Source organism: Podarcis cretensis, assembly GCF_951804945.1.
Source record: "Podarcis cretensis genome assembly, chromosome: 10".
Classification (NCBI taxonomy): domain Eukaryota; kingdom Metazoa; phylum Chordata; class Lepidosauria; order Squamata; family Lacertidae; genus Podarcis; species Podarcis cretensis.
The window spans coordinates 17,742,214-17,760,573 of record NC_137179.1 but is presented as its reverse complement, the minus strand read 5'-3'; the positions used below and the strand labels follow the sequence as shown (position 1 = coordinate 17,760,573).

Sequence of the window (18,360 nt, the reverse complement as noted above, 5' to 3'; positions counted from 1 at the left end):
ACATACCACCCAGGTGCAAGTCGATGAGGTCACTGTAATAAGACTCTCCCCAATAGTCTACAACAAGGAATCGGTGAAGAGAGAGAGTTATTGGTTCAAGTACCCACCCCTGCTAGCCCTCCCCACTCCCTGCCCAGGATTCAAAGCACTCTGTAAGAGAAATTGCATACATAAGAGAAGCAAGACAGGGAAAGAGAGAGACAGAAACAGAAGAAACAAGAAATCATGCAACTCTATAATAAATATATACACATACATATATACGGTATATACTGTAAAGACAGGGGGAGGATAAAGTATTCCCTGGTAAATAGGCAGGGAGGACAGGCAGGCATGGATTTCCAGGCAGAGAAGGAGAGCAGGCTGGACTCTGTATGAGGATTTGTCACCTATACTGGTTTGTATCAAGATGAGGCACTGCACTGTTATTTTGGGGGACATTAAGGAAGGATCCACAAACATTCTCCAGTAGGGAGGGAATTTGGGGAAAGATACATCTCCATTCAAGAGAGTAGGGGAAGGCGTTGGGCTGGGTCTTCTCATTTCATCCTTCTTTTTATTCAGCTACATCGTTTTGTGTCGGCTAAGCAACCAGAAAAATACTAGGGTCTTCACTCTTGCAGCTTCTTTTTGGTAAGTTTTTTCACCTCCAGGGTAAATCAATAAACAAGCCCAATGGAATCTGGGATCTTGCATGTAAGATTGGTCTTGGGAAGGCTAAGGGCATAGCCAATTCTTTGGTAACTTTTCTCACACATCTACATTCCTGCGATCACTTTCCATAAATGGCAGATACTGTTTTATAGGATGTGTTGTCAGAAGTAGGAAACATGAAATGGCCACATGGGCCAGGGGTGTCTGGATTTGGGCAAGGAACTCAACACCACATAGCTAGGAAAAACTAAGCAGTTGGCATGCCCCTTCTGCAGAATGTAAGGGTTCTTCCCCTAAAATAACTATGTTCTACAAAGCGTCTCCATTCTGACCCAAACGAAAACCCCTCCAGTTTAAATAGGGCATCCAGTATGCCTAATAATCATGTCAATGTCTGCTGGGAGTATATAACATTTGGAAATCTTTATACATTCTGGTAAACTATGAAGAGCCTTATTAAAGCAGTAATGATGTATGCAACAGACTTTAGGGTCACTTAACTCAAGAGAACAAAAATATGTATGGAAGACTTAAATCCTCTGAACTGCTCATCATAAAGTGTTTCCTTGTGTTTCCAGGATGACACTTTTCAAATTAATTTATTTCTAATCAGAAATAAAATGTCAATTGTTACTTTAGTTTCAACCCCTAAGAAGGAAGCACCATGACAGACTCAAGAAAATTGGTGTCAGAGTTTGTCCAATGCTCAAAAATTTCACTTGGGTCAAGATAGGTTTGGACCTTCTGTTATGCAAGCTGAGCCAGTTGGCCTCAGGTGCCAGATATTTTGAGGAAAACCATTAAAGGCCACCAAACTATAATTAATTATTATTACTACCAAGTAGTAAAGGGCACCACAGTCGTACCTTGGATCCTCAATGCCCTGGAACTCAGACGTTTTGGCTCCCGAATGCCGCAAACTCAGAAGTGATTGTTCCAGTTTGCAAACGTTCTTTTGGAATCCAAACATCTGATGGGGCTTCCGCAGCTTCTGATTGGCTGCAGGAGCTTCCTGCAGCCAATTAGAAGCTGCGATTTGGTTTCCAAATGTTTTGGAAGTCAAACAGACTTCTGGAACAGATTCCATTCGACTTCCAAGGTACGACTGTACTTGCATTTTCTGCCTGGAATACCAAAGTGCATTGGGCTGTTTATGGAATGCACAAAGTATGTTCCTTTGACACATCACACAATAAGATGAACTTTAGTTTTCAATATATAAAGTAGCATAGAAAGTGTACAAAAGTGCTCCAGGCAGAAAATCACTTCCTATGTACAGTGTCTATGCCGTCTACATATGGCAAGGGCATGTATGCTGTGTGTTTATTACAACATGATAAGCACATACCATGTCTGTTTCACCACAAGTGCACATAGTAGGAGAGCTTTTGTGTATTTGTCCCATGTTAAAGGGTGCATGCAATGCTCCTAACAATAGAAGCAGTATCAATGTAGAATAAGTCTTGCGTGAAATGGACACAAAATTCTAATTAACTCATACACAAGGAAGCTGTTTTAACAATAAAGAATGGGTAGTTTGGGGAAGGTGTTCTCTTCCCATCTGCATTACCAAAGCAGAAGCTCCTTTTCCAGCAAACCTATTACTAGCCATTAAGAGAATAAGGCTTTGTAACTGTAGTCTGCAAGGCATATCAGTTTGGCCAATACTATATACACTGCATAAGGCAGTCAAGGTTGTTTGGACAGTATACAGAAATAAGTTACTGCTGATATTGAAGGTGTGTAAGGAAAAAGAGGTTTTAAGGCACATGAAAATCTAAAAAATTAATAATTCTCTCGTCTCATGAAATAAGAGCATGCCCCATTAACAGTCCATTTTTCATGGGATTACTGAATATGGACATCTTTCAGCTATAAATCCTGAATTCAAAAGGCAATTATTAATACTCATAGGCACACCTGTGAGGCCCCAAAATAAGCCAACCTTTTCATTTGTCTCTCCCTCTCCACTTCCCCATCACATTTTAGATATCTAAAGCCATCTCTAATAATTTTCTGCTTGCCAAAGCACCACCACTGCCCATGAAGTGTGGCAAGTAAAGCCCTCAGTTGTTTGCAAAGCTCCTCAAATTCTGATGACACCACCCATAAGGATGCTGGGGGACAATGAAATGAATGTCAGGTGACAAAAAAAAAAAAAAGAGTTTGAGATGGCTGTAGACTGTTGAATGTAGAGGTGCATAATTCTTTCTATTCTTTTAAAACTATATACCTGCATTCATTTTATGAAACAATTTAAACAACAATATTTAAATAGTTGTAAAAGTATTCCAGGGATTAAGTTCGACATGACGAGTACATGATTTGGCCCCAGCTGATGCTGTGAGCTACCACTAGCAAAAAGCTGCACTCTGCAGTCCTACCAAAACATATTCTCTATAGATTCTTTCCCTTTCAAGTTGGAGGCAATCAAATTCTCTCTGATGCAACAAGAATGACTCTGAAAGCCTGAAAAAAGCATTTTAAACCAGAGTCAACTGCAGGATAAAATAAGCAAGTTTGGGCAGCTAGTGGTGATGGCACTATCAAAATGTACTCATTAACTCAACATATGTAGCTTTAGGGAAGACTGCCTTTGAAAATAAGGAGAAGGTATGATGCTCAGTTTGTGATTGTGGTGCACTAGATGTTGCTGGTTTCAATCTTAAAGAGATTAAGTCCCACACAGTTCCCTCCCTGGGGCTCCCTTGCAGGTGCCAAGATCACTGTAGGCCACTCTCTGCAAAGTAATTTTCAACTATAAGGATACATGAGACTTCCCGAGGGCTAATCCACAATTATGGAATTCCTAATCTTTTAAGATTTGCCAAAACCTGGGTATCTAACACAGGTAGGGAAAGTCTCCTGTAACTGGGGTGGCATTTGGTGGTCAAGGACAGCACACAAGGGATTAAAATTTAATTCATCCTGTGTTGCCTTTGATATTGTTAAATCTGTCTCAAATAGGATGTTATTTACCAGGAGATTTCAGAATAGGGCAGGATATACATCATAATAAAAAGAAATACATTGTAATAATTAAGTGTAATGTTCAGGTAGTATCTGTTCTTAGTGCACTGATTGTCCGGTCACTGATAATCCTACCGCATTCCTATTGGAAATTTCAGTGTGTCAATCCAAGCTTCAAACAAAGCAGAAAAACAATTCTTCCAGGCTGTTTTGAGGAAAGTCAATTTGGTTACATTTCCCTCCCAAACTTAAGGTCAGTATAACAAAAGGTTACTCGTCTTTACATATTCTCAAAATTAAGTTAAATTCATTTTCACCAAGTAGGTTGCCTTTTACACCTCTGGTAAATGGATCATGTGAAATAACCTGGGCTTTTGTGTATTTGCCTCTACTTGTTTCTCAAGGAAGGAGTGGCAGAATATGTCAAGTGAGGAAATCATCTAACTATGTTCTCTCCCACGGGTGAACTAGACATTATGGCAGACACAGGGCTACAGGTAAAACAGTATTCTCATTACTACTTCTTCCTCCCTCGTAAGGTCTAGTGAAACTCACCATGCAATGTCTTGCAGTGAATTCTCTCACCTCGGCACCCAATGAAGAAGGATGGAGGCAGGGAAAGTCAAGAGTGACGACATCACGTTGCATAGCAATTTTCACTGGGCATTAAGAAGGGTGTGTGGGCAGAAGACTACATGCAGAGTTTTGGGTTTTCAGTAGCAGTCCTGTGTGTGCAGTAACATCTAGTTCTGCTCTTAATGTCTTTCATCTATGTTAATTCCAAGTACCATTCATTAGACCAGGCCATCAAGTGTAGAGGTTCATTCCATTAACAGTAGATGACGACGACAACAACTGTTTCACATGTTGTATTGAATTTCTGTTTCACACGCCTTGAAGCTGTGCATGATTTTGCAGAGAGCATGTGATACTTGCTGGGGCTGTTCTGTGATGGTCCCTTATGAGGGTGCTAATGCTGATTCAAGGCACAGTGAATTAAAAAACACAAATTTATATCAATTACTTTCTTCTCTTTTTCATCTTGCTGGGCAAAGTGGAAGCTTCCTTGCCACAACCAAGTTTTATTTCCTAAAGGAAAGCTAGGCAGATGGGTAACCTATATGCATTACCACCTTTTTGCAATAATTGGACAAAACTTTGTCCTGAAGAGGTGAAACGTATTTTCAGAGCAAATGAAACCCGGCTAAGGAAACTTGCCATTTAGGTAGCTTCACAGGCAGAGAAGCCCAAGATCTGATAGAGAAGGGAAATGGTGAATTTTAATTCATTTGTTTAAAAAGATAATTTAATAAAAGAACTTGCAGCTTAGGAAGGGACCAGTCTGTAAAGCTAGCACACAGGTTGTTATGAACCTTTGCATAAAAATGTAGTAAGAAAAGAAAAACACAAGATGGAAGACTGGAAGGTACCTGCTTCTCCCCTAAGAGCCTTCTCAACAGCGACTCCCCTCTCCTCCAGCTGCCTTTGCTTCTCTTCTACTTGCTCCAGCTGTCGCTGGATAATCTATGGGAAAAGAGGGAAAACAGACACATAGGTCCTCATTCTCCTGTGTTCAAATGGCAGGATACTAATTTCAAGAATCTCCAGTGCTTCCAAAGCAGACCAGCGCCACCTAAGAGCTGTTCCAGAGGCAAAAACCAGAGGGGCCTTAAGGTTTTGTAACTGACTATCAACTCCTGGGGGAAAAGAGAGCACTGATGTTTTCCAAACAGTGGCCCATCTGGGAATTTCCCCTCCAAGTACCTGGTTTGGCAACATGCTCTCCGTGTGTCCTTAAAAATGGTGGGTGAAGTATCCAGTGTGTGGACACTATGGGGAGCAGGGGCTCGTCTACACATTTGCTTTCCCCCAGGGAAATCTACTCTTTAGCACTGAATCGGAGCAAATGTCAATCAGGTTTCCCATGGATTGACTTTGCTCCGATTCAGTGCCAAAGAGTAGGTTTTCATGAGGCAAGCAGCGGGGCAAACAGAAAACTTCTCAGACTCATGCTTTCTAGGCATGGGACAAGCAAAGTGTGGGCAAGCCCTAGATACGTGGGAAGTACTCACACACCTTTCCCAAAAACACCTTCAAATAATTTTGGAATCTTTCTTCCACAACATCTCTTAACCATAACCCCCTACTATATTTGAGTAGTATGAATTTGTGTATATTCTTCCTCTTGCCCCAGGGTCCACCTTCCTCTCCTTTGTCTCCATTTGGTCAAAATCTAGACTGAAAGCTCCTCAGGGCCGGGATATGCCTTTTTGTTTGTGCTGCTGTGTGAAGTGTCTTCAGGATATTGATAAGTCACACATTCTCCAGTTACTGTTTCGGATCCGTACAAGGCAGAAGTGTACATAGGTATATTGCTTGCAGCTGCTCATACAGGTTTCTTACAAAAGCGGCACTCCAGGCAGCAACAGGAGAGTAATATGTACCGTTGTCAAACCTTACATGTAGGAAGTGCAGTTAATTATGGGAAAACGTCAGGACCATACCACCAGACAGGTCAATGTAATGTGACATTCCTCGAGACATGCAGTTGGTTATCTTCTTAAAGGCTCATGAATTTTTCTTCCTGGAAATTATGGATGGAAATTGTGGCTTTACCTGAGCCCTGTGTAACCTCTTCAGCTCCTCCTGCTTGGCTTGACGGCGAGCAGCTTTCTGCACCCGCCTGGTCAGTTTGGCGTTGAGCTCATCCTCCGTGTATGCTTTCTGCAGCAATAAAGAGAGGAATGCATTTCAGTCCCTTACAACAAAGCTGTCAGCCTCAATAAGTAGGAACAGAAGGTGCTACTTGCTGGGCTTTCTTCTCAGCGGGCAAACTGTCAATTTGAGTGCTAATAGTGCAGTGCGTGGGCCTTGGTGCAGAAGTAAGGTGTGAAGGAAAGGCATGAATCAGGTGCAAAGCAGTGATTTAACAGAGAGCTTCCAGTTACAGCTGCATCCTCTTCAATTCTCCTTGTGGCTTGCCCTAAAGATAGGAGGTGTGCCTGATTTCATCAGCTTTCTTACAAAGAAGGGAGCCTGTTGTTTTACTTTTTGACCTAGGCAAAGTAAAAAAAATAAACCCGTGACCAAATCATCTTACGAAATAGGCTGAGAGGTCATTGTAGATTAAAGCACATGGTATACTGCCTATTTCCTTGTGCTACCATGACTCCAGGTTGCAACTCCTACCATATTTGCAACTCCTATCAATCACTTAATCTGCAGGGCATGGAACCACTCAACCTGCATTTTCAATGCAACAATAGAGGAAACTCATGATCTAAAGGCCTATGTAATGCACTAAAGGCCTATGTAATCACTTCAACCAGCAAATGGGAATAATGGCAATATGAATTCTTTACTATATTAAAAAGTAAATTCTTAGCACATACAAAACTAGAACGCAATGAGGAAAGCTACGCAAATATCCTTCCAGCTAACATAAAAACATTCTAGGCAAGCATACAACTGTGAGAGCACCCTTACAACAGTCTTAAATGGTCAAGTAGCAGTTGTGTCACATGGGCCTGCTGATCATACAACTTAACTATAAATTTGTGGTGTGAACTACCTCTATGGGGTTATAAGCTGCCTATGTCTTCCAGTTTTATGGACACATACTCCAGTGTCTTTTAAACATCTTGTCAAAATCATTAATATACACAACTAGTTTCAAGATAAACATGCAACTTACAGAGTTGCTTTGGGGCTGAGAATTCACATCCATGTTGTAACAAGATGTGTGGATCATGTGTTTTCCTAACCTATTATCCTCCCTTGACAATTCAGAGCAGCCCCCGATTGACACAAATATCCCAGCATCCCCTATTACCTTCATGCCATTTTAAAAAATCAAGTCAACAAGATTTGGGTGGCTGAAATCCTGGTCAGATTAGAGATTGGAAGTCATTAGCGTTACCAGAGTTTATTAGTGCTAAAAAGATGCTAAATCACAGGAAGATCACTTTGGAGCCCCACTAAGCCCATCCTAACAGTTTTACTGGTAGCTTATGTAAGTATTTGGCTACAGAATGTGTAAAAGTGATGTGTTTGCCCTGAGAAAAGCAAATCCGTGAATTGCCTCTTTCAGTGTTTTCTTATTCAAGACTGCAACCTCAAATCAAGTGCTACTTCTCATATTACATTTTTATATGTTAAAATCCACACTTCAGCAGGAAAACCTGCATTTCCTAAGCTGAGAATGCTTGCACATTTATTTCCCATTTGGCTCAATGTATGCATCAAGAAGTTGAAGCATATACTACGCCAAAAGAAGAAAACACACCTGGATGACAACTCTCATATTACAATGTGCACGCCTTCAAAGATGTGTAGATTTCGACACACAAAATGGTAACATGAGAATATAACCTGTGAGCAGAGTTGGAAGGCATCGCTGCACAACAAACTTGATACTGGTTTCTCCCAAGAATCTCGAGAACTGTAGCTTGCTGAGAAGTCAGTTTGACATATCTAGGTCACACTCACATAGAACTCAAGAGTTCCTTAGGGAAATGGAACAGGTACAAAACCAATTACAGCCACTGATGTGAAAGTTTTTAATCTGTGATATTTTAGTGTATTTTTGGTTTTTATGGAAGCCGCCCAGAGTGGCTGGGGAGACCCAGCCAGATGGGCGGGGTACAAATAATAAATTTATTATTATTATTATTATTATTATTATTATTATTATTATTATTAATGTGCTTAAAATGGGAAGAGGGGCAACTGAGGTGATATTGTGATACCCCCTAAAACAATATGTTACTTGGGCTGCAATTTGGAACCAGCTTTCATCAATAATTCAGAATTAACCAAATGATTTGGAGAACGGTGGGAATGAACACAAGTATTTGCAAAAGTTGTTGTTGTTGTTATTATTATTAAAATGACGCTTGTTTTGTGCACTCTACCTATGTGTATACTTTTATTTTTTACACTGACTTATACGGAGTGTACAGAAACATATCAATAAATTATAATGGCCAAGGCTACTGTGTGGCATGGTGATTAGAGTAGAGGACTACAATTGGGGAGATCCAAGCTCAAATCTCCATTCAGCTCACTGGGTGACCTTCAGCTGATCTCTTCCTCTCAGCTTACCCTACCTATCAGGGTTGTTGTGAGGATAAAATGGGGAAATCTTGTAAGCCACCTTGATCTCCTTGGAGGATGAGCAGAATAAAAATGCAATAAATAATAAAGTAAAATAATTTCAATTTATACCAGATATAAGTAAATACCTAATATGTCCAGCAAAATACCCTTTAAAACCTTTTTAAAAAGCAACAAAACAAGATCAAGAGGTTTTCTCTCTCTGGTTGATCCTTGATGCACATACTGCATGCATTTCAAGTGAGCATGAAGGTTTAGGATTTGACATTTCCTTGATCAGGTTGCCCTTATTTTTTTTAACCATTTCATACATGCACAGTCAGTAATTACATTAGTACAAACAAAGGCAGGGAGATGGGACATAGACTATACAGTAGTTCTGGAAGGTTAATAATGGGAATGCATGCAACTGTGGCCAGTCAATGAGAATGGAGACACTACCTTTGATGCGTATGATCTCTTGAATGCCAAGGCGTGTGGGACGTAAATCGACTTTAAAAGGGGGAGGGGGAAGGAATGGCAAAGGCAAAAATAAATAAATAATAAAACCCACACACATAAAATGGAGCACAGCCAGTTAAACATTAATACGCTGAAAACAAAATGAACAGTAACAAACACAAAGGTTGCTCGAAGTGCAACATGGCACTATGTATGAGGGTGAATGCTTCAGAATCAGGAAACAAATACTTGACCAGGCCTGCACTGCCTGTGACCCAAACCCAAATGCAACCTACAAGCCATGTATTGTAGCCTGCCAGAGGTACAACCCTACCCCCTACCCAACCCCCGCTGCCAATTTTGGTAGTCACAGGCAACAGAAAGAGTTGGTTCATCAAACTCTTGGTGCACTAATATACATGGCTTGGGAGCACTGTTCAGCTTGGGAGATGACAGGGATCACAACTTGTGGAAGTCCAGGCCAGACCAATTTAGGTACAACATAGCAACAAAGCAGCTGTTTTTAATTAAGAGACGTTATTATTGTTGCTCAGCCTACTGATTCACTATCATAAGCTTAAATGCATGCAGAAGCTTAACTCCATTTGCTCCTGCATGAACAGTAAAAAGAGGATTACACAGAGCCCTCTCCTTGTTTCACTCTTCTGTTGCTTGCATCCTTGCCTGGGCCAAGGCAGAAGCAAATGGAAGTTTGCAGCGCAGGTGGATTGGAAGAAAAGGGCTCTGCAAAGCTTCTGTTACTGTTCAGAAGGAATAGTGGAAGGAGGGAGTTTAAAGACAACTATGGCAGTGACAGAGTTCACATGGGAGAAAGCAGCTGATCATACCCACCCCCCATATGTGTATCTGTGCTTCTCCCCCGAGGAATAGTCACATAACTATTTCTTGTCTAATGAAACTGTGTATGAATGCCTAGTTTGGCATTCAAGTCTGACTCCAATCTTCCACTTGAATTGAGATTTACCTTTACAGACATTATCGTTTTGCACAGGGCACCTAGGCATCCTTCCACCCTGGAAAGCACTCAGTTAAACAATTTTGCAAATGAAAATTTGCACGTGGTGCTGCTTTGGTTAGTTATGCAGGACAAAGAGCCAAACAGGCCATTGAAGCCCGGTCAATTACCCTGGAAAACCTTGCTCCTCCCTAAGGCATTACCCATCTCAGAAGTGTTATAGCAGGAACGGGGGAACTACAGCCCTCCAGAAATTGTTGGATTACAACTCCCATCAGTCCCAGGCAGCTCAGCCAAAGGACAGGGATGAATGGTGTCCAGCAGCAGCTAGTAAACCAGAGTTTCCCCGTTTCATAGGCTATAAGTGTCACTCTTTTTTTTTAAATGAAATGTGATTTTTCAGAACACTGAATTTTGTGCCCAGTTGTTGTTTTTTTTGCAATTGTATGGTACCTTTTATGGAATTGCTTAAAGCACACATGTCACTCTGCCTTTCAGTACTTTCACAGTGCGCTTAATCTTCATTAAATAAATGAATAAACATGAAGGAAAAACTGAAGTGCAACCAGAGTTTAGACTTTGGGTCCTCCAATATGACACCCACAGTGTCAAACATCCCCCTTAGCATAAGAGCATAAGAAAAGCCTAGTGGACCAGGCCAAGGGTTGATCTGTTTTGTAACTAGGAGGGGCCCTCCATGACCATAACAGGCATGACAGTTGGGGACCCCTGCTGTAGACAAAACCTCGGCCTTCAGCAGGCTACCAGAGAAGGTAATATATCCTTGAATGAACAGCCAGATACTAAGTATATCAAATATTTTACAACATCAGCACATACACACATACACTGACCAAAGCTCCAAGAAGCACATATCCCACAGCAAGCTATACCAGCATTTATTTAGAAGCTGCTTCTAGTGTTAGACAGCAGACAAAACTAAAGAGCTAATTGCAAACATTACAGTAAACCACATCAAACAGGCAACCTTTGGGAAGAGGATATGGTATTGCAACAAGAGCGCTAGCTGCTGGGTTTTGGTCTATAAGCAGTTCATGATCGGTCATGTAGCAGAGAGAAGAAAATACTGCCTCAGGAGGCACACACAAGACCATGCCCTTGTATTCCAGATTAGTAATCAAATTAAGACCATCCCACAACACCCTGCCATTTCTGTTCTCACAACTCACCAGCATGGAAAACATCACACTGGGGCAGTGAAGAGCAAAGGTGGCTCTATGAACTACAACTAAGCAATGGGGAACAGACTGCAATTGTGTATTTCTTCCTCACAGCTGCTCCCCTCTCTTCTTCACTGCAGTCAAGCCATGTATTGTCACTGACACAACAATCCTGCAGCCTGCTCCTGATCTCTCTACTGAGGTAAGAGAGCTGCTTTGTTTTATGCACCCCAGCTCAATATCAGAACTGGAGAGGATTAGTTAGTCCATGGAATGTTTAACCATCCTTTCATTCATGTAACTGGAGGAGTTAAGATTGGTAAAATGACCAATTACTTCTACTCTTTCAGTACATATTCCTTCTTGATGCAACTCTCAATGCATATTAATAACAGTTCTTTGCTGTTGATTAAGATACCTGGAATGTCTGCAATATTCAAAATACACAACAAAACAACCATTAAGCACTCCAATGGCTATTTAGAGGTGACGTAATTCTCACTCTTCATCACATGTTGGCCACCTGTGTGAGTCAGATGTGGTAAAAGTGCTAACCAATCCATGCTAAGCAGATATATGAACGTTGAGGCAGCTTCAGGGCTCTAAGCCAGGGATTGGGTAGCAAGGCCCTACAGATGTTGCTGGGCTGCAACTCCCACCCTCCCTGTCTATTGCCTATGTTGGCTGGGGAAGGTAGAAGTGGGAATCCCACAACATCTGGAAGGCCACAGGTTCCCACTTCTGCTCTATGCAGACATGAGTAAGTAACTGCTTCATGACTTATCAGAACCCACCACATTGTTACTACTACCCTCTCCCATGATGCTGTTTCCAGCACCCCCAGGTACCTCCTCATTCCTTTGCATCCCAGATGTAATGTGGAACCTGCCAGGAAAATCCTGAAGGCAAGCATTTGGGAAGTTGGGGGGCAGGGAAGGGTCCAATAAAAAACAACAACAGCTCAAATATAGGTATGTTAAACATGGGAAGAAACTCAGCGTCTGAGTATGAAAGACAGTCACATTTACAAGCTTACATCATCATCCTTGGACAGCTGCCTGAGCTGTAATTTATCATCCAAGATAAAAGTGGCCAGTTGGAGTGCTTACTCACAAGCAGATCTTTTAGCCGGAAGAACTACAGATTATTTGCTCGACATGCAAATAATCATACTTGCAAATAAGACCTCCATCTTGCCATTTGAAACAGCGCTTGTAGGGCGTTCTTCACTGTCATAAAACTGAACAGTGCAAGGAACTTAGCACCTCTTTGATGAGGTAGTGACTTTCCCATAAAGCTTGGAAACTGAGTCCTAAACCAGTGATATGGTTTGTCATGAGGTGTAAACCATACAAGCCATTCCCAGTACACATCAAAGGAACAACAACTGGAACAAACATACCAGCTTTGCAAGCTGCATCTCATTCTCAACAGGAGCAATGTGAGATGATAAATTGATGCTACAGATCACATAACTGAGGTTGAGACATAGCCAGTGGAATCATTTAGGAAAGAGATCCAGCATTTCAGGCCAAAAGTGAGGATTCCTCAGGAGGACCTATATTTCTGGATCAATGTGTTTGTTCTATACCCCAATGGACAACTCATATAAAGCAATTAAGTGGTCAGTGTGCTAAATGTGGATGTCACAGTTCCGACATTTGCTAAAAGTGTGTTTGTATAGATAGGCAGATCATCTGATCTGTGTAGATACCATATATAGTTATTAATAGATGTGAAAAGCAATGTTCTTCATAAACATTGAGTTTTTACAGTATAATTCCAGATATATCCAAAAGTGGGCTTTTGTCTGCAGGTTTCTTCCAGCCCAGATAAAGTAAATTAATAGAAAATATTAAACATTAATCACTTCAGCTTTCCTAAGGTTTTATTATTTATCTTGGCTATGAAAGAGCACAGCTAGCTCAACATTTCCCACCCAGTTTAATCTTACCTCTCGCTTGGATCTCTGTGAAGAGCGCTCTAAGACGTCATCGTTGGAGAGGTCAGAGTCCTCAGAGAAGCTTAAGTGTCGACGTAGTTGCAAATCTGCGATGGTAAAGAAACAAATCAGATGACACAGCCAGAGGAGCAGCTGGCATCATAATGAACTTAGATGATGAGTCTCTTGAAGTCTGAAAAAAAGAACATGCCACCCACTGTGCTACATTGACTAGAGCAGCTACCCCTTTCTCCCGGAGCAATGCCCTGGCCGTTTGTGATTCCCCCTCCCCATTTTTAATGATGTTCTTTGACATCTGTGTGCTCAATTTCTTTAATGTTGAAGGACACATTTCTCCTCCCTGGTCCCTACTAAATTTATTTCTAACCACATCACTGAGAGTCATGGTGGTGCAGTGGTTACAGTGTTGGGCAGGAACAGGGGAGACTCAGGTTCAAATCCTCACTTGGTCATGAAGTTCACTGGGTGACCTTGAGGTACTCACCTAGCCTATCTCACAGGGTTGTTGTTGTGAAGATAAAAAAGAGTGTGTGTTTATGCATCTATGAGTTCGGTGGAAGAAAGCAAATACACACCAGGTTTATCTGTCCCTGTTTTACCTACAGTAAGATTACATCCCTCCTCTTCTATGACATGGGAAAGAGATATCGTGCTGCTGGCATTAATTATAATAATCTGCGGAAGATCTAAGAGTGTGACCTTTTTGCACCTCCACTAGTAACTTTCTCAGATGCCTTGATTTATACTTCTTCAATACTTTTCTTCAAAAAGCAATATAGATGTTCCTTGAAGAACAGCTGGGACTTATTCTTTCCATGCCAAGCAAGTTATCTGGAAGGTATGCTACCAATTAGGCCAATACTATTGCAACTGGAATGGAAGTTTATGAGCTGGGCCTCAAGCTGCAAGTTGCTGAATATTTCTGATTTCGTCTGAGGCACCTTTATTACTTATTCTCCAGATAATCAACCTGCTATTTTAAAAGTTATAAACTGAGTCAGACAATATATGAGAAAGAAAACCATCAGATCACTCAGAACACTATCCTTCAAATGGATTTGTCCAAGTGGCTTAAAATAAGAGCAGGGCACAGAACCAGATGAACCTAATCCCAAACTCCCAAGCCTGGTTGACAATGAAGCAGACTGTTCATACTGACTTCACCAGGCTTGAGATGGGAACTGGGGGGAGAAAACGATGACTCATACATCAAGCCTAACACTGCTGCTGATACAAATATCCCTAGAGTCTGGGTGTTGCAGCAAAATGGAAACTCATGGATGTGTCCAGTCATGCCTCACAAAACTAGGCCACGCATGGGATCTTTTGTAGCCCATTTGGGGCACTTGGATAAAACAGCTGCTCCCAGTTAGGCAGGGAACAGTGATACCACTGGGTAGCTGTGTACTCCTCCCCCAAATGTGCATGTCTGTGAATATGCTGCTTAGGAGTAGGGGACTAATTCTCAATCATCATCAGAGCAACTGCCCCCCCCCCCCCCAAATCAGGCCTCCCACAAGAAAGCTGTTTCAACAATTTCATTTTTAAAAGAGAAAGAGGTTGCAAGAATTGAAGGAGTCCCTGAAAGCACCCACAGAAAATATACATCTCCCTTGCATACATCACTTTAAAGGGAGCTTGTGGTGTGTTGTTTGCCAAATACCATTCACGACTGCTTGGAACTGGGGTACATGAACATCCAGAGGAACACATATTCCTATTCCTCGAACTAAAACTAGAAATCCCATGCTTTTGTAAAATACTATTTTTTTTCATACTTTCCTTGTTCCTCTTCTGCCTTTTTATGCTTATCTCTCCCCTCCCCCCTTAATCACCTCCCAAATCACAGGTTAAAGGTAAAGGTAAAGGTACCCCTGCCCGTACGGGCCAGTCTTGACAGACTCTGGGGTTGTGCGCCCATCTCACTTAAGAGGCCAGGGGCCAGCGCTGTCCGGAGACACTTCCGGGTCACGTGGCCTGCGTGACATCGCTGCTCTGGCCAGAGCCAGAGCCAGAGCCGCACACGGAAACGCCGTTTACCTTCCCGCTGGTAAGCGGTCCCTATTTATCTACTTGCACCCGGAGGTGCTTTCGAACTGCTATGTTGGCAGGCGCTGGGACCGAGCAGCGGGAGCACACCCCGCCGCAGGGATTCGAACCGCCGACCTTTTGATCGGCAAGCCCTAGGCGCTGAGGCTTTCTTGGGCTCATTTTCTGTGCATGGAAGAAATCTGCAAAAGATTTTCAGGTACAGTGGAATCACTAAAGAATGCAGTCAGTGACACTATACCTGCTGCTCTAACTATTGGAGACGCCTTATGCTTCCCAGAATCCACTGTGGCCCCACTGGAAGGTGTACTAGGGCAGGATTTGTCATCTGTCTTTTTCTTCTTGTCTTTCTTATAGCCAGAGAACACAGACTTCCACAGTGATTTGGGCTTCGTGGCTTCCTCAGCCGCACTGCTGGATTTGTCAGAGAGCTTGCTGTCATTCTTGGACTTCTTCTCCTTTTTGTTCTTGCGGGGGGAGAAGAGAGAAGTCCTTTTCTTACTCTTCCCTCCAGAGCCTTCTGAGGATGTGACTGACCCATCACGCCCACTGGTGTCCGCAAAGGGTGAAAAGAACCTGTCACTACTAGCCTCGTGTTTCAGCGTGGGGCCTTCGCCAGCTTTCATACCCAAATGTTTCTGGGATTCAAAATACAGCTCTTTGGTCTTTGAAGGCATGGTAGATGCCTTGTGCAACTTGGCAGCACCAGCAGCATTGGCCATCTCCAGTTCTTTCATCTTGCATAGCTGCTTAGCCATGGCATCGCGTAAGGCCTGGCTCTTGATGGACTTCTCTCTGGCTCTCATTCTTTCCTCCGCTAGCTCCTTCGCTTCTGCAGAGACTTGAGGGAGGCCTCTCTTTTGCTGGCTCCCCCCTTCCATTGATGGTGGCCCACCATTCTCTTTAACAAAATGTAGGTGAAGAGACTTCTCTGGCCTCGGCCTACTGGGGGGCGTGTAATATTTTTCATGGATGCTCGAATCCTCAGTCCTCTCATCGTAAGTGTCCTCCACGTCATCGGCAAATGGTATCTCATCTACACTCTCCACAAATGATTTCCGTACCTCCACTCTGGAGGGCTGGGATGACTCCCTGGCTGGCCGGATCCTTTCATTGGCTGCTGGTGGTGGGTGAGGTGTTTGCATAGAAGCCGGCTTAGACTCAGCCTCATTCTGCCAAGTTGCCTGGTGCCTTTTTCTCCGCAGTGTTGCTGGCTCTTCATTTTGAGGTGGTGGAGGCGGAGGGCTGGATGGAGGAGTGAGCATGGTGGAATCAGAAGTGTTGAAACTCTGGCTGGCCAATGTTCTCATGTTTGATGAACTGCCCTGAAGACCCAGTCCAGAACTGCTGGACAACTCTCTCTTAACATCACTCAAATTTTTCAGCTCTCTCTCTGATGGGGATTTTGGAGTCAGCAAAGAAAACTGCTCACTGTCTAGCTTCGCTGTGACTGGCTTCTTTGAGGCTGACTGAGGTTTTACAATGTGGATCCCCTTCTCTTCTGAAATACGCTCAGGGGTGTATGTTTTCAGGGGGGCAGACTCAAGGGGGGAAATGGTAAAGCTTGGCTCTGGTCCCCTGCTTCTGTTCACAGGGGTGAGACCCAAACTCCTCCGGATTTCAGCACTTTTCATCCAGAACTCCTCCACAAGATTATTCCTTTTCAAAGCTTCTTCTGCTGTGGTAGGGCTCCCCAATTTTTCCATCTCTCCATCTTGATTTTTTAGGGCAAGCTTGGCCAAAGGAGTGGAGGTTAAGGCTGGGAGTGGTTGGAAACACACAGGTTCCCCTGGAGATTGAATGGATGCTTCACCAGAGGGTAAAGGCTGTGAACAAATAGGCAAGGGGGTGGCAGGTGGAGATGCAGGTGCTGCAGGAGTTGCTGGCTGCGATTTCACAGGTGATGTTGGTGTGATGGTCTCAGGCATTGCAACTGGCTGGGACCGTATTGGAGAGAGTGGTGCAGGTGGGCTTTTGACTTTTTGGTCATCACAGATCTTGACTTGCGCCTCCTCTCCTGGGAGGAACGGTTCAGGGAAAAACCGTACATCGGGGGATTCATCTTTGCAGGGCGCTGTTGCAAGAAGCTCCTTTGAATCCTACACAGACAGATATAAAACACAGAGCATCATCAATGGAACAAAACACCCATCAGCAGGTTCTAGACCAAGGAGTTCCAAACATTGTACATATACCAGCTGCTCCATGTTTGCCACAGACCCCTAGATTGTTACGAGCAATTCTGGGAAATCTTCTAGAGTGCACACTCTCCTCATATGAGGCACTGGCCAGAGGATGCAATATTGCTGGCTGCAGGGATCTGGATTGCCAGTGTGTCACCTACAGAGAAAGTACTGGGCAAGGATTGAAAAATGGGTGGCCAAGACTGCAAAGGTCCTAAGTGGGAAGAGAACCTAACCGTGGGGGGAGAGGAGGACAGAAGAACTGTCCCCATGTTGCAGGTTGGTTTCTCATACTTGGTTATTGCCCCCATGGTGATGGCTGATGCAGAAGTTTGTTTGTGGGGGTGGCAGTGACGTGGGTCCGGCTCAGGCAGCTGCTGCCTGCAAAATACTGGTGGTGGCAACAGCAACAATAGCTGAGTAAGAAGCGTCCATAGAATAAAGTGGTGTGGCATCGTTGGTGGTGGTGGTGGCAGCGGCAGCAGGGACACCTGGGTCTAAACTGAGCTAAGACACGTTGGGGGCATTGACATGGGAGAGGGAAGGTGGCAAACAGAACTGGCACATACACTAGTCGTCCACCAAGGGTGAAGTTCCGCTGACTACAGGGATCTGTTCCCAGCCAGAAGCATGCTGGTGAAGAAGAACCCAGCAAGACTGAACCCTTCTGCATCCTGCAGAGCAGTTGGGGGAGCAAGAAAGAAGAAACGATTTCTCCTTCCCTGTCCCAGTTGCATAGGATCTAAAAGAACCAAACTAAATATTAACCCAGCCTCCTGAATTGATTTGGGGCAGGACTGGGGAGCATACACAGCCCTTGTAACAAAT

At 43.2% G+C, this 18,360-nt stretch overlaps 1 protein-coding gene across 4 annotated transcripts in view; it reads right to left on the bottom strand.

The window, feature by feature from the left end:
- MICAL3 (microtubule associated monooxygenase, calponin and LIM domain containing 3) overlaps positions 1 to 18,360 on the bottom strand; it is a 225,238-nt gene that overhangs the window by 18,385 nt on the left and 188,493 nt on the right. For all 4 annotated transcript variants that reach the window (XM_079992104.1, XM_079992105.1, XM_079992106.1 and 1 more), the window contains 6 exons: positions 15,591 to 17,448; positions 13,292 to 13,386; positions 9,181 to 9,231; positions 6,241 to 6,348; positions 5,055 to 5,148; positions 7 to 57 (listed from right to left, as the gene is read on the bottom strand). In XM_079992104.1, coding sequence (XP_079848230.1) covers positions 7 to 57; positions 5,055 to 5,148; positions 6,241 to 6,348; positions 9,181 to 9,231; positions 13,292 to 13,386; positions 15,591 to 17,448 — 2,257 coding nt within the window. The remainder of the gene's footprint in view (positions 1 to 6; positions 58 to 5,054; positions 5,149 to 6,240; positions 6,349 to 9,180; positions 9,232 to 13,291; positions 13,387 to 15,590; positions 17,449 to 18,360) is intronic.